The sequence below is a fragment of the Equus przewalskii genome, chromosome 12 (assembly GCF_037783145.1).
Source record: "Equus przewalskii isolate Varuska chromosome 12, EquPr2, whole genome shotgun sequence".
Lineage (NCBI taxonomy): Eukaryota > Metazoa > Chordata > Mammalia > Perissodactyla > Equidae > Equus > Equus przewalskii.
Genome location: NC_091842.1, coordinates 1,943,616 through 1,960,329, shown reverse-complemented (window position 1 = coordinate 1,960,329; position 16,714 = coordinate 1,943,616). Strand labels below are relative to the sequence as shown.

Sequence of the window (16,714 nt, the reverse complement as noted above, 5' to 3'; positions counted from 1 at the left end):
GGCGGCACCAGACGCCGTCCTCATGCGGGAGCCTGGAGGGTCCCCCGCCCCCCAGAGAAGTGACAGCCCAAGAAGAAAGAACTAAAGCTGGGAGACTTGTGCTGAGGTTCCCAGAGGAGCCTCTCTGGGGTCACCGAGTTAACAAGGTGCACCCCACGCCCAGGCTTCCTCCCCATCGGCCTCTGGTCTCCCACGTGGAATCGTCAGCAACAGCCAAGGGTCACAGACGCGGGGGACCCGCACACAGACCCGCCCCAGGGACGCCACCCAGCGGGGCTTCAGGGCCCTCCTTGAGCCCCGGCCCGGCCAGCACTGGGGGGGCTTCCGGCTCTGGGCAGCCTGGTTCATGGGGTTCCCGTCTCCCCCGTCCGTTTCAGGGGCAGGTCCCCCCATGGGGCCTGGCGCACAGGCGGGGCTCAGGCCCGGGTGGCGGGTCGGACTCACCCGCAGGGAGCTGGCCAGCACGGAGTGCAGCAGCAGCAGGCGGGGCAGCGCGCCCTCGCCCAGCTCGCGGGAGTACAGGCGGTAGCGCTGGGCCAGTGGTTCCGGCTCCGGGATGCCGCCGTCTGCGGGGGCCAGGGGGCAGAGGTCAGCGGGAGCACCGTCGCTCGTTAGAAAGACAGCATCCTGGCTTGGAAGTTTGAAATTATAAAAGAGGTTTTTCCTGGAGAGCGAGGTTTCTGTCTTATAAGTCTCCCTATTGTAAAAGTTTTCTATGATGTTCACATATGGCCTTTAATAGTAGAATAATATTATCAACAATTCGAAAGTATAAATAACATTTAATTTAAAAGGTAAAGAACCACTCCTAGAATTGAAAACAGGTGTTCAAACAAATCTCGCACACCCATGTTCACAGCAGCCAGAGGGTGGAAACAACCCAGTGTCCACCAACTGGAGAAAGGGAAACAAAATGCGATCTGTCGATGGAATATTACTCAGCCATGAAAAGGAGTGGGGTTCTGGCGCACATTACAACACGGCGGAGGAAGCCAGACACAAAAGACCACACAGTGAGTGATCCCATTTACAAGAAATGTCCGGAACGGGCAAATCTGCCGAGAAGAAAGCAGATTCGCGGATGCCAAGGGGCCGGGGGAGGGGTGGGGAGTGAGGGCTTCACGGCTACGCGGTTTCTTAGCGACTAGAGGGAATGTTTTGGAACTGGATAGAGGTGACGGTTGCACAGCACCGCGGGCGAGCTAAATGCCCCTGAGTTCTATACTTTAAAATGGTTAAAACGGTGAGTTTTACGTCTTGTAAACTTTACCTCGGCAAAGTTGAAGTCAGAAGTTAAAAGACGGCATAATTACAGCTCTGACAAAATTCCACCGCTTACAGGCAGGGACGAGAAAGGGGGTAGGTTATAGGTTACCTGTTTTCTGTTCCAAAACATTCTTTAATGCAGTTACAGTTTTTTGTTTTTGTTTTTTTTTTGAGGAAGATTAGCACTGAGCTAACATCTGCTGCCAGTCCTCCTCTTTTTGCTGAGGAAGACTGGCCCTGAGCTCACATCTGTGCCCATCTTCCTCTACTTTATATGTGGGATGCCTGCCACAGCATGGCTTACCAAGCGGTGCCATGTCTGCATCCGGGATCCGAACTGGCGAACCCCGGGCTGCCAGAATGGAACGTGCGCACTTAACTGCTGTGCCACTGGGCCGGCCCTATAGTTTTTTTAAAATAAAGTGCCTTGTTCCCATTATAAAAGGACCCGAGAGATGCCTCCCCAAAGGAGAACTCATTCCTCAGCCTAAATAAGTGTTCACCGTAAAAATACAATGATGATGATGATGATGACGACGTGTGAACACACCAAGCTCCTCCCAGCCCCAAACGTGACACACGCACAGACACGTGCACACTCGTGCGTGCATACGTACACGCACACATGTGCACTGAGGCCTCAGCTGTGCTCCGCTCTCCCTAGTTGAGGCCTCCTCGTCCTTCAGGTCACAGCTCGAGTGTCATCTCTTCCCAGAACCTTCTCTGATCACCACCCCTCGGACGAGGTCGGGCCAGCGCCCATCCTCTGTTCCCAGGGCTCTCTGCGTGTCTCCTTTATGGCTTTCGTCCCGGTTTGAAATTACGTAATTCTGCGATTAGCTATCTGTGTCTGCCACCCCAAAGGAGACCAGTGGCTCCATGAGGACAGGTCCTGCCTACTGCTCAACACCTGCGTTCCAAAAAGGTTTGTCAAATGACTGAGCGAGTGAACGAAACGGTAAAAGAACAGGTGTTAATTCCTTTCCTCTTCCCCCCGCATCTGGTGACAAAGAGAGAGCCCGGCATGAGCTCAGAGGGAACACATTATGGAGGAGGGAACAGGAGCCGGGCACAGACGACGAGCCTCAGCTCCTTTCCTGTCCCCCACCGTGTGCTCCTCGAACTCACCACCTGCTACAGACGCACAAAGAAATCGAGGGGAGGCCTGTGTAACTGCTCCACGCCCTGTGGCAACTCCACGGGGTGGGAGGGAGAGGAACCGTGTGGGGTTCCCCCACCCCGCAACCAATCCTAAACGAAGCCCAAGAGAGCACTTGGTTTCTGGAAGTTTCCACGTCCTCTGATGACGTTGGTAATCTCAGTTTGACGCAGCCATCCTGTTGTCCCAGTGAGCTGCTTGGGTCACCAGTGAATTCAGAAAAAGCAAGAGGTGACAACTGAATGCAATGGCCATCCAGGGGACATTGCGGGGGCACCAGGCACGATTCAAAGGAGGCCTGTCAATTAACACCACATCCCTGTCAATATCCCGGATGATAGAAAAGACTGTCCTTGTCTTAGAAAAGATACCCTACAGTATTTAAGGGCATCCCAAAATGGCTTAGGAGGAAGAAACACAGAAAGAGAGAGAAAATGTGAAATAAAAGTGAAAAACAGGGGCCAGCCCGGTGGGGCAGCAGTTAAGCACGCACGTTCCACTTCAGTGGCCTGGGGTTTGCCGGTTTGGATCCTGGGTGCAGACACGGCACCGCGTGGCAGGCCATGCTGTGGTAGGCGTCCCACATACAAAGTAGAGGAAGATGGGCACGGATGTTAGCTCAGGACCCGTCTTCCTCAGCAAAAAGAGGAGGATTGGCGGCAGATGTTAGCTCAGGGCTAATCTTCCTCAAAAAAAAAAAAAAAAAAAGTGAAAAACGTTAATCCTTAGAATCTGGAGGAATTCTCTGTAGTATTGCAATTTCTCTCTAAATCTCAAATTCTATCAAAATAGGAAGTCAAGAAAGAAGAGAAAGTCGGAGGCAGGAGCTAAGGGACGACAGGAAGGAGAGGCAGCCTCCGAGCCGCCGCCCACGGAGAGCACAGGAGGGAAAGAGGGGGTGTAGTAACAGACACCCCAAGCATCCCCTGCAGAGATGGTTAAAAAAACCCAGTGCATTTCCGCAGACGAGGCAGGTCGCCGTGCTCTTATAAAGCAGTTTCCAGGACATCCAGGTAAGCGAGAGAAGGGGAGCACTGGACAGTGTGCACGGCGCGCTCCTGTTAGTGTAAAAACTCCGTTTATGTGCGCACGCATTGCACAGACCATCTACAGGGGACGTGCAGACGGCTGGGAGCAGTGGGCCGGGCAGGGGTGGGACCGCAGGGAGACAGGCGTCTGCTGGCCTGCCATTTGGGACTGAGTTTTTTTTTTGATCAAGTACTCCGCCTACTCTCTCCAGAAACAGCAATGTTGAAAGCCAGCGGTGCCGGGCGGGGCGGGCGGGGCGGGCTCACCCTGAAGCAGCTGCCGTTGGTCCTGGATGATGTGCTCGCAGAGCAGCCGGTGCTGCTGGTAGCGTCGGATCACAAGGTCCTTCTGGCACAGCAGGTTCTTGCTGCGCAGGCCACGGGCCTGCAGCTCTGTGTTCTCCACCTCCAGCTCGTGCGCCCTGCACAGCAGCCGCAGCACCTCCCTCTGGTCCTCGCTGACCACCTGCTGGGGCAGCAGCTTCTCCATCTGCGAGGCCTTCTTCTTGGCGTCGGCCAGCCGCTGCTCCAGCCCGGCCTGGCGGAGAGACCAGGGGTTCAGGGCGGACGCCCGGGGGCCCTCTGCTCCCAGGTCTGCTCGTCCTCACATGCTTGGGTTTGCAAGTCGCACTCACGCAAACACGGGGGGGACTGGCTCTGAGGACGTGTGGCTGTCACCCACGTTAACTGCGTCCTTTATTGTCTGTATCTGATGCCCTGACCTGTGGGGCCCTGCTCAGCCTGCAGGGACTGCCCCTCCCAGGGTCAGCCGAGTCCTAAAAGAGGCAAACCACTCGCCTACGAGTGCACCTTCCATGTGCAAACCAGCCAACCAGAGCCCACGCCCCACCCTCCTCCACGGGGCCCCCACACTCAGGCCCTCATCACCCAGGCCAGGTACCAGACAACTGGGGACAGCCTCCACGCCCCAGAGCCCACTGGAATTATCCAGACCAGCCAGTCCTAAGCCTGCCCACCCTGCCCCACACACTTCCTCCCAGGGAAACCACAATAAAGGCTCCTGCCCGCAGCTCCCCCCTCCCTCTGCCTCTTGACTGGCCCTGGTGCTCCCCACGTGGCCCTGCACAGCATCACGTGCCCCATCCTCTTGGGACCTGTGACAAAGAAACTATCTTTTCCATGAGTCATCTCCTGATCTGCAGGCCTTACTGTCCCTCGAATTTTCTATGAATATGCTATATTTTAGCACACACCCCAGGGTGTGTCTCCCCTGCCCGCTGTGCCGGCTACAGGAAACCCGTGCCACCTGCTTTCACACTATGCAGCCTTCAGAAGCAGTCTCTGGTGCTCCTGGAGCTTCTCTGAGGGCACCTCCTACGTCCACCACGTTACAGACATCTCGTCTACAACCGAGGGCCTGCCTCGCTCCAACCAAAGCAGGGCCTGAGCGGGAGCAGGGAGACGAGAGGCCCAGGTGGCCCACGACAGCCACTGGGAACTGCTCCTGCCCCCAGAAACCCAGCTGGAGCCCCAGGAGATCTGCCTGGGACCTGTAACCTTCCTCTACGGGCCAATAGGCCAGTCAGGGCTCTAGAGAAACAGAACCAACTGGAGAGGGTAACACACATATACATAGCTATATGTCTGTGTGTGTGTAAAGAGATTTGTGTTAAAGAACTGGCTCGTGTGATTGTGGGCTGGCACAATCATGATTTGTAGGGCAGGCCGGCAGGCTGGAAACTCAGGCAGGAGCCGGTGCTGCAGTCCAGATGCAGAATCTTCTCTTCTCTGAGAAACCCACTTCTGCTGCTAAGGCCTTTCAACTGATTGGACAAGGCCCACCCACATTATCCAGGATAACCTTTACTCACAGTCAACCGGTCATAGACATTAGCCACGTCTACCGACCCCTTCACAGCAGCACCCGGATCTGTGTTTGACTGAATCACAGGGTAGCACGGCCTGGCTAAGCCGACACCCAATCTTCCCACCGCACCACGTCACTCCGTCTAGGCCCCAGACAGTAACACTGTGCTAACGAAGTAACTGAGATGCAGTGCAGGTCACTGCCAGAGTCATGTCCCAGGATCCGGTCGGACGCAAACTCCCGGGGCAGCCGAGGAGGACGTGCTCCAGCCTCTTGCTTCCCCATCCTCTGGGACTGAGAGGGGACCACGTGGGAGGAGTCGACTCAGCTCCCCCAGCACCATCCTCCCGTCCTCCCGGCCCCCTAGCTGAATCGACAGCCCCCTGGGCCAGCTCCCAGCATCCTGTCCGTACATCTGTCATCGTGCTACCACACTGACTCGTGCACAGTTGTGTTGGTGTCTCTTCCCAGTAGCCCGTGAGCCTAAGTCACAGAGAGTATCTCGTTCATCTTTATGTCTCCGGGGCCCGGCACTGGGCTGGATATCTAGAACACTGATTTGTTTGGGACTGATTAATTGATCGACTGATTGACTGACTGAGTCACGTTCACATGCTACACTGCGTCTCAGTGTCTACGCTGGGCTCTGGAAGGTCACGCATGCTCTCTGCCGATGCACATTATTGGTCTGAGCAAAAGGCATTTTTCTCACTTTTAAATGCTGGAGGGCTTGCGAAGCGAGATTGGGGAATCTCCGGATTGCCCTGGGCAGAGGCAGTAATGGTAAGACGGCCTCGGGTGCCTACGTAGCTTTTAAGTGAAATAAACGCCACCTGCTTTTAGCAACGTGGCGTAGTCAGGCGCTTTCTCCACTTGCCTGAAAATCCGCCTGCGAACAGTTAACTGACGGGCGGAAGGGCAGCCAGCTCTCCGTCAGTCCTGTCACTTCTCCGAAGTGTGAGTGTGAGACAATTAGCTGTTCCATAAATAGCTCAGATAAATAGCTGGCTCGTCTTGGAAAACACGAATGTGAGAAGACTCCTTTCTCCTCAGAGGAACCCGGAGTCTGGGAGTCCTCCAGCCGGCCGGGTCCCTGTCCTCGTGTCACGTGCCTGAGACCAGGCTCAGGGAGAGCGAGCGAGATGCCAATGGGAGGCACCCTGCCGAGAGGAGCCAGCTCACCTGCAAGGCGGCAACTGCCCGGACCTCTGGGAGCTGGAGGCCCTGCCGGTCCAGGCAGAGGAGCTGGCTATCCCAGGCGAGTGGGGGGTCTCAGTGGACCCCACTCATGCTCTACTGCCATGGCCACTGGCTCCCCTGTTCCCCCAGGGGCCTCCTGCCCTGCGCACTGGCCCCTGCAGCCCCCAAGTATAACTCTAACATCAAGGGACACAGACCCTGAAGTCAGACCTGGTCAGGTCCCAGCTGTACTCCTCCTGCTCTCTGGGGATTTGGGACAATTTATCTCATCTCTCCGAGCCGTGGTTTGCCCATCTATAGAACGGTCATGATTGGCCCTGCTCCATGGGACTGCTGTGAGAGGGTTGGCGCACTGGCAGTGAGCAGTAAGTGTTAGCAACTCTCATCACCATTGCTGGGATGTGGACGCGCCCGGGCCCTCTCCCCCACCTTGAGGGCCGCGGTTTTCCGCTGCTCAGCCAGAAGCATGTTGACCTCCTCCCTGGCCAGAGCCACCTCATGAGGGTCCATGGACTCGCCCTCGCCAGTGTCTGCGTTGGCCTCTGCCGGCTCCTCGTCCCTGGCGGGCGTCCTGTCCCCGTGCGCGTGCTGCTGGGTCTTCACCCGCTCCCAGCTGCAGCCAGACAGAGAGGTTGGGGTGAGAGTGCGAGCCACACTGGGCTGGGAGGCTGGCACCTCCTGTCCCCCAGGCCCTATCGGCCCCGGCTGGTCTACTCGCAGGCACAGGCATGAAAATGGGGCAGAATTGGGCCTGCTATACGATCTCCTCTATATTTGTAAAAGCATAAAGGTCTGAACAAAAACTGGGAGGAAATAGAGAAGCCTAAATGTTTGCAGCAGGATCAGCCAATGACGAAGGGCCGGGCTCTGCAGCCACCCACCCGGCCGCCACCCCCAGATCTGCTCAGGCCGGCCGGTGACCCTGGGCCACCTGCGTTGTAAATGCGCCCTCTCTGAGCCTCATCCCCTGGGCTGTAAAACTTGGATGACAGAGGACACCGTGGGGCTCTGTGAGGATCAACCACGATGACCCCAGCTCAGGGTTCGCATGAGGGTGCCAGACGGAATCTACGCCATGAGGATCACAGGGAAACTGCGAGAGAGGCGGCCCAGAGGGAGCCAGGAAGGGGAGCAGAGGATAGGATGGAGAGACCACTTCCTCTTATTTAGAATTCCTCAAGTGCAGGGACCATGCCGTTTGTGCAATTAAGAAAATAAACAGAACGGAAGGAGGAGGCGGAGGAGGAGAAATGTGGGAAGGATTAGAGAAGAAATGGACTTAAATCACAGCCCTGTATAAGGTACCCGTAGGGAGTAGCTCTGTGTCCTAGTTTGTCCAGGGTAGTCCCGGGTGACACCCGCTGTCCTCGTGTAATTGTTATAGTTTTTTTTTTTTTTTTTTTTGAGGAAGATTAGCCCTGAGCTAACATCTGCTGCCAATCCTCTTCTTTTTGCTGAGGAAGACTGGCCCTGAGCTAACATCCGTGCCCATCTTCCTCTACTTTATATGTGGGACACCTACCACAGCGTGGCTTGCCAAGCAGTGCCATGTCCACACCCAGGATCTGAACCGGCGAACCGTGGACCGCCAAAGCGGAACGTGCACACTTAACTGCTGCACCACTGGGCCCACCTCCCCGCCCCGTGACATTGTTAATAGCTACACCTCTTGCCCTCACGTGTGCCCCTGCCTGGATGACACGCTGCCTGGTCAGTCCCTCTACACATGGTCAGTCCACTCCCCGTAGGAGTGAACAAGGAGGAGGTGTGGAATGGTTGAAAGAGCCCTGGCCAATGGATGTGTAACTCGGGGCACACCCACGTCCCCTTGGAGCCCCTACAGCGTCCTCTGTGAATTGGGCTTGATCCTAGCTGACCTGCAGGGCTGGCTCTGAGCTCTAGCCTGTGAGAGAGAGAGCAAAAGGACCCGGACGCCTCCTCCCACCTGGTCCAGCCTAACTACAGGTACAGGAGAGCCGGAGAGGGACGGACCAGGTCCTGCCTGGAAGAGAGGGTGCCCCTGGCTAGAGTCTCCCTTGGGGACCTGCAGGCAGGAGAGGGAGGCTGGACAGCAAGCAAAGCAGGAGTTCCCACCAGTGGCCCCCACTGGTCCTTGCTGGTCTCCCTGCCCCATTGGGAGGGACGGCGCGGGGGCCCTGGGTGGTGGCCACGGGCGGGCGCGCTCACTCGGCAATGGTCAGCAGGTGGCGGGACACGTCGATGTGCAGCTCCATGTGGGTATTCTCCAGCTCCACCAGGCTGCGCCGCATCTCCAACTGCTCCTTGAAGGCGCCGATGAGCTGTGCCCGGATCTTGTTCATCTGCACGCGGCCGTCCTCCTCTGTGTCGTGGCAGGGGATCGTGACTGGAGGCAGGAAGAGAGCTGGCTGTACCAGGAGCAGTGCCATCTAAGCCAGGGTTGAACTCCATGCTCGCCCACCAAAATAGCATCTGGCCCAAGGAGATGCTCTATATGTATGCGTGGGTGGGTGGACGGATGGATGGATGGACAGAGGGACGTATAGATGGATGGCTGGTGGATGGCTGGTTGGATGGATGATGGAGGAGTGGATGGGTGAAGCATGGATGGGTGGATGGATAGATGGACGGGAGATGGGTGAGTAGATGGATGGCTGGGTGGGTGGATAATGGATGGATGGATGAAGGATGAGTGGATGGATGAAGGATGAATGATGGGTGGGTGGATGGGTGGATGGATGGATGGATGTTAGAATGGGTGAGTGGATGGATGGATGATGGATAGATGATGGATGGATGGATGGATGGATGGGTAGATGGATGGATGGATGATGGATGATGGATGGGTGGATGGGTGGATGGGTGGATGGATGGATGAATGGATGGATGATGGATGGATGGATGGATGGACGGATGATGGATGATGGATGGATGGATGGATGGATGATGGTTATGGATGGATGGATGGATGGGTGGGTGGATGGATGGATGGATGGATGATGGATGGGTGGATGGGTGGATGGGTGGGTGGATGGATGAATGGATGGATGATGGATGGATGGATGGATGGACGGATGATGGATGATGGATGGATGGATGGATGGATGATGGTTATGGATGGATGGATGGATGGGTGGGTGGATGGATGGATGGATGGATGATGGATGGGTGGATGGGTGGATGGGTGGGTGGATGGATGGATGTTAGAATGGGTGGATAAATGGATAGATAATTTAGAGGGATTTAGATCCTCTCTTTGGCTGGTTTGGGGCCAGGTTACCTGGTTTTGGGTCTCAGAAATCCAAGGAGGGGTGGGGTTGGGCTAGGCCATCTCAGCTCAGACCTCACTTCCTCAGGGAAACACTCCTAGACCCTCAATCTGGGTCCAACTGCCACCTGCTCTGATAACATCCTGCCTTCTTCACAGTCCCCTGCATATCAGTATTATGTAACATTTTGTGATAAATGTTTAACATCCGCCATTCCTGCTAGAATGTAAGTTGCACAGAAAACAACTGCTTTTGTCTTTTTCTCTCCCACGGTGAGTCCCGACGTAATGGTTGCCCTGTGATTAATCGATGGTTTCCCCTGCCTGACCCAACAGATAGCTGCATATGCAGTCTGTCCATAGTCTGCTCCCTGAGTGGTCAAGGCGTGCCTTTTCCCTAAATGTCAAGCAATCCGGGATTGGATTATGGTGCATCCAGATGACCGAAGCATTGCGGTCATTAAAACAAGGCTTTCTGGGAGCACTTCACATCCTGGGAAACGCTCATGCAGTAACATTCCTGACAGAGCCATGCACCCAGCATCCCACCACCACCCCGGGCATGCCACAGCAGGACCCCAGGGAAGCCCACCGTCCCCTCAGGGCTCACCAAGAGACCACCATCCCCTCCATGACACTGTCTGCTTCCTCACTACGGACCACCTAAGACCGGTCCCAATAACCAAGAGGCCAGGAGGGTGAAAGCCACTGTGGCATGCAGCCCTGTTGACCCCTGACCCCAAAGAGGTCCCAACTTCCCTGTCATCACCTAGCTTTGTAAATTCTCTACAAGAATCCCATCTTCCACCCCCTACCCGCCCCCCAAGCCCCCTGCTGGCCCCATGAGACTCAGCCTGTCGTCACCCACAGCCCTTCTCTTTGAAAGCTTCCTTCATGCTCTTGCTCCAACAGAATCCTGAGCCCCCCCAAATCTAAGAAAGAGAAACAGGCACCCACGTGCTCAAGGGGCCTGTGTGACTGGAAAGCCCAAGTGCCCATCAAAGGGGACGGGATAGGCAGACTCAGCGTGTCCACCCTATGGAGCCCTCTGCGGCCGTCACGGAGCATGAGGGTGACCCGTTTGTGCAGACGGATGGCCTCCAAGACACATCGTTGGATAAGAAAAGCAAGTTAAAGAATAATAGCTATCGTCTGATATCATTTATATAAAAACCCAAAGCCAAACCCCTCCCTATAAACAGACACACAAACCATGTACCTCTCTAGATACATTTGTGTGTACAAAATTACATGCACAGAAAAAGATCCAGAAAGGTACACACCAAAATGATAGCAGTGACCTCAAGGAACCAGAAAAAGAGGAAAAAAATGAAACCCAAAGTTAACAGAAGGAAGCAGACAACAAAGATCAGAGGAGAAATAAATGAAACAGAGGCTAGGAAAACAATAGAAAAGATCAACAAAACTAAGAGTTGATTTTTTTGAAAAGATACACAAAATTTAAAAATCTTTAGCTAGACTTACCAAGAAAAAAAGCGAGAGGACTCAAATAAATGAAACTGTAAATGAAAGAGGAGACATGCAACTGATACCACAGAAATACGAAGGGTGAGAAGAGACTGCTGTGATCGATTTCATGCCAACAAATTGGGTAATCTAGAAGAAATGCATAAATTCCTAAAAACATACAACCTACGAAGTCTGAATCATGAATAGAAAATCTGAAGAGATCAATAACGAGTAAAGCAATTAAATCAGTAATCAAAAACCTCCCCAGGAAGAAGAGCCCAGGACCAGATGGTTTCATGGCTGAATTCCACCAAACATTCAAAGAAGATTTAACACCAATCTTTCCAAAAAACTGAAGAGGTGGGAACATTCCCAAATTCATTTTACAAGGCCAGTGTCACCCTGATACCAAAGCCAGATAAAGACACCACAAGAAAAGAAAACTACAGGCCAATTTCCCTGATGAATACAGATGCAAAAATCCTCAATAAAATACCAGCAACCTGAATTCAACAATGCGTTACAGGATCATACACCATAATCAACCGGGATTTACCTCTGGGATGCAAGGATGGTTCGACATACGCAAATCAAGTAAAGGTGATATGCCACACTTAGAAGGAAAGATAAAAAACATACGATCATCTCAACAGATACAGAAAATGCATTTGACAAAATTCAACATCCTTTCACAATAAAATACTGTCAACCAAATGGGGCTAGAAGGAAAGTACCTCAACATAATAAAGCCCATCTATGACAAGCCCACAGCTAACATCACACTCAATGGTGAGAGATTGAAATCTTTTCCTCTAAGATCAGGAACAAGACAATGGTGCCCACTCTCACCAGTCGTATTCAACATGATACTGGAAGTCGTAGCCAGAGCAGTCAGGCAAGAAAAGGAAATAAAAGGCATCAGAACTGGAAAGGAAGAAATAAAACTGTCTCTGTTTGCAGAGGACATGATGTTATATACAGAAAATCCTGAAGACTCCACCAAAACACTGTTAGAACGAATCAACAATTTAGTAAAGTGGCAGGATATAAAATCAACATACAAAAATAAGCTGTGTTTCTATACACCAAGAATGAACTATCTGAAAAAGAAATAAAGAAAACAATCCCCTTTACAAAAGCATCAAAATCAATAAAACACCTAGGACAAATTTAACCGAGGTGAAAGATCTATACACTGAAAACTATACGACACTGATGAGAGAAATTAAAGAAGACACCAAAAAATGGAAAGATGTCTCATATTCATGAATTGGAAGAGTTAAAATGTCCATACTACTCAAAGCCATCTATAGATTTGATGTACTGTCTATCAAAATTCCAATGGCATTCTTCACAGAAATAGAAAAATAATCCTAAAATTCATGTGGAACTACAAAAGACCCCAGGTAGCCCAAGGAATCCCGAGAAAGAAGAACAAAGCTCAAGCATCAACCTTCTGATTTCAAGCTATACTACGAAGCTACAGCAATCAGAACAGCATGGCACTGGCAGAAAAACAGACACAAACACCAATGGAACAGAGTCAAGAGCCCAGAAATAAACCCGTGCATATACGGTCAATTAACATTCGACAAAGGTGCCCAGGATACTCAGTGGGGAGAGAATCGTCTCTTCAATAAATGGTGCTGGGAAAACTGGATATTCAAATGCAAAAGAATGAAATTTGACCCCTATCTTATGTCATCTCTAAAAATTAACTCGAAATGGATTAAAGACTTAAATGTGAGACCTGAAACTATAAAACTCCTAGAAGAAAATATAAGAAAAAAGCTCCTTGACATTGGCGTTGGTGATGGCTTTTGGGATTTGACACCAAAAGCACAAGCAATAACAGCGAAAATCCACAAGTGGGACTTTAGCAAACTAAAAGCCTTTTGCACAGCAAAGGAAACCATCAACAAAATGAAAAGGCAACCTATGGAATGGGAGAAAATATTTGTAAACCATGTATCTGCCAAGGGCTTAATATCCAAAGGAACGAATACAACTTAATAGCAAAACGCAAATAATCCAATTTAAAAAATGGGCCAAGGACCTGATTAGACGTCTTCCCAAAGAAGGCAGACAAATTGGCCATCGAGTGCATGAGAAGGTGCTCAGCCTCACTCATCATCAGGGAAACGCAAATCGAAACCAGCATGAGATGTCACCTCACACCTGTTAGAGTGGCTTTCATGGAAAGGACAAGAGATAACAAATGCTGGCGAGGACGTGGAGGAAAGGGAACCCTTGTGCACTGTTGGTGGGAATGTAAACTGGTTCAGACACTGTGGAAAACAGTATGGAGGTGCCTCAAAAAATTGAAAATAGAACTGCCATGTGACGGGGCTGTCCCACTTCTGCGTATGTCTCCAAAGGAAACGAAACCACTGTCTTGAAGCGGTATCTGCACTCCCATGTCTACTGCCGCATTATTCCCAAAACCAAGACATGGAAACATCCTAAGAGTCCATCGATGGACGACCGGATACAAAGGAAGAGGTGTATACGTACAATGGAACACTATTCAGCCATAAAAAAGAAGGAAATCCTGCCACATGCGGCAACATGGACGGACCTGAAGGGCATTCTGCTGAGTGAAAAAAGCCAGAGAGCGAAAGACAAACACTGCGTGGTATCACATATACGAGGAAGCAAAAATTTGAACTCATAGAAACAGAGAGTGGATAGTGGTTGCCAGGGGCTGCGGGGGAGGGGAAATGGGGAGACGTTGATCAAAGGGGACAAATTTCAGCTACAAGGTGAGAAGGTTCTGGGAATCTAAGCACAGCACGGCGACTACAGTTAACAATACCACATCGTATACTTGAAAGGTGCTAAGAGAATAAATCTTCAATGTTTTCACCCCCAAAAACAAAAGCAAAATGGTCCTTACATGAGGAGAAGGAGGTGCCAGCTAAGCTCATGTGGTAATCATTTCGAATACATCTGTGTGTCAAATCATCATTTTAATTAAACTCACACAGCCTTACACGTCAATTCTACCTCAATGAAGCTGGAGGAAAATGATGGCCGTGGTCTGCCCAGGTGGCTGTTTTCTCTCCATCCCCCGGTCACGGGCCTGAGTTGGGGTGACCGTCCTCCCGGCTGCTCGAGGCTCCTTCAGACACACGTTCTCTCTCAATGCTCTTCTCCCAACTCCTCTGAGGAGCCAGTTATGGACCCTCTCACCAGCCCCTCCTCAGAGCAGTGGCCACTCTCTCTCACCCACGGGCGACTTTGACACCCGGCTCTCCGAGTTTCTCCTCACTGCTGCTCTCGTCATCGTTCTCGGTGACTCCAAAATCCTCAGACAGTCCAGCCACCACCAAGGACCTTCCTTCCTGCACCCCGAAGATCCCAGCCTCCATGGACCCGTGCCTCCCACTCCACGGCCCCCCGAGGAGGTCACTGGTCCAGCTGCAGCCCTCCGGGCTCTCCACTGCCCTGGCCCAGGGACGCTCCAGTCCCTGGATCCTGCCCACTGCGTTTGAGCTATCACCCCCTAAATGCAACATGCTCTTAACTTTGTTTTTCAAAAAAGTTTTTAAACCCCCGCTCCCTTCAAGCCTTTAGACACAACTACCAATTGATCGGAACAGAGAGGGCAGAGGCAGGTGCAGTCGGTGAAATCAGACGGTCAGAGACGCCGCGGGACGAGTGAGCCAGTGTCTCCACCAAGAACCGAAAGGAAAACCAGAAAAAGAGGGACGGGAAGCCAGGGAGTGAAAGCAACTTGAAAGACTTATCGACCCGGTTCAACGTGTGGACCTTGTTGGCATCCTCCTTCAAAAACAGAAGAGATTGATGACGTGGGTGAGATTGCTGGAAACATGAACGCCAGCTGGCTATCTGATGATGGGAACGAATTATGGTTCCTATTTTTTCCAGGCGTGGACATGAGACTGCGGTCATGTCTTTGTAAAGGGTCCCTACTTTTCAGGGATTATCCTCACATCTAGGAATAAAATGAAATGATGTCTGGAACTTGCGTCTAGATAACACGGCGTGGGAAGAGTGCGGGACGACAGAGGCAGCAAAACCCAGTGGCGGGTCTCCGGGAAGCCTCGCTCTACTCTTTTCTCCTTCCGCAGTACTGGAAATTCCCCCAAATGCAAAGTTGTCCGCATTTTCTAATTCCCTCCTCTACTTGGCGATCACAGGTGACCCTGGAGTCACCCCAGCCACCTCCCCCGTCCTCCACTCCCATCACGCTTGCCAGGCAAGGCCCCAACCACGCAGAATCCCCCGCCTGCCCCTGCCCCAACAACAGGCCAAGGGAAAGCACAGCCCTGTTGAGCGGCCTGTCTTCCACGCATGGCTACAGTCTCAAGGTGGCTCTCAGCACGTCGGCCTCCTGCTCGGACCCTCCTTGGCCGCCCACTATGCTCGGGAGAAACCCAGGCCCCTGTGCACCCTCCAGCCCTGCCTGTGGTGGGACTCTCATCTCCCAGCACACCCCCTCTCCTCACATGCCGGCCACAGGGGCCTCTTTTTGATGCTTGAACTCACCAAACCCGTTCTCACCCCAGGGCCTTTGCACATGCATTTCCCTCTGCCAGAAGACTCTGAACCTGGATCTTTGTGTGGCTCGTTCCTGCGCATGCTGAGGGCAGGAATTAAGAGGACCTTCCACATCACTCAGCTTGTATAGCACCCCTTCCCCTCCTCCTGCATCTCTGTCCCCGCCTGGCTTTATTTTCCTCAGATCTCATCCTTCCTCATTAGGTGTCTCTCTTGCATGAGAATGCACGCTTCCTGAGGGCAGGGCCATTGGACCTCCCTGCCCCTGCATCTCCCCCACTGAGAACTGCGCCCGTTACACAGTAGGCTCTTGAGAAGTCTGTGAAATAGCTACAGTGAGTTCTGCTTTCTTCTTATCCTTTGCAGGATTCTGCAAGTTTTGAAAGATAAACACATCCTGCGATTACAATAAAGAGGCGGTATTTACACAACTGATACGGGAACACATTTTTCTTACAGAAATTCAAATACGACGTTAAGACGTGAAGACTTCTTCACCATCGTCTGATCGTCTGATGATCCTGTTCTCCCTGCCCCGGAGGGAGCCACTGGCACGAGGATGTGCACCCTTCTGGGTCTTTTTCTGCTATACGGGGTTTGGGGTGGGTAAATTCGGGTAAATTCTACCCGACTATGGTTGTTATTCTTTAATTCGCTTTTCTCATCCAGCCGTGCGCGGAGAGGCCATCCATCTGCACAGATGGGTCCTCCCCATTCTCTCTAAAGCTTGCAGAGCGAGCGGCCCCCAGGAGGGACGCACCAGGTTGCTTGTCCCGTCCCCTTCGACGGGCACCTTGTGGTCACGTGGCTCGTGCACCTCATCATAGATTTGCAGGAGAGAAACTGCTGGGGCCCAGAACACATATGCTTCAAGTTTTAACAGATTCTGCTAAATCAGCCTCCAGAGAGATCGTTAATTTACACTCCCAATATTAGCGTTTCAGGCTGCCCTTTCCACACTTAGCTTTATATTACTTTATGGTATTCACTTA

At 52.4% G+C, this 16,714-nt stretch overlaps 1 protein-coding gene across 1 annotated transcript in view; it reads right to left on the bottom strand.

Annotated features, from left to right (window-relative positions):
• The window catches only part of LOC103551757 (kinesin-like protein KIF19), a 50,748-nt gene that overhangs the window by 16,477 nt on the left and 17,557 nt on the right, over positions 1-16,714 (bottom strand). Inside the window, exons 11-14 of the mRNA XM_070568928.1 lie at positions 8,669-8,846; positions 6,911-7,094; positions 3,721-3,991; positions 445-566 (exon numbers count right to left, since the gene is read on the bottom strand). Of these exons, the coding sequence (XP_070425029.1) occupies positions 445-566; positions 3,721-3,991; positions 6,911-7,094; positions 8,669-8,846 (755 nt within the window). The remainder of the gene's footprint in view (positions 1-444; positions 567-3,720; positions 3,992-6,910; positions 7,095-8,668; positions 8,847-16,714) is intronic.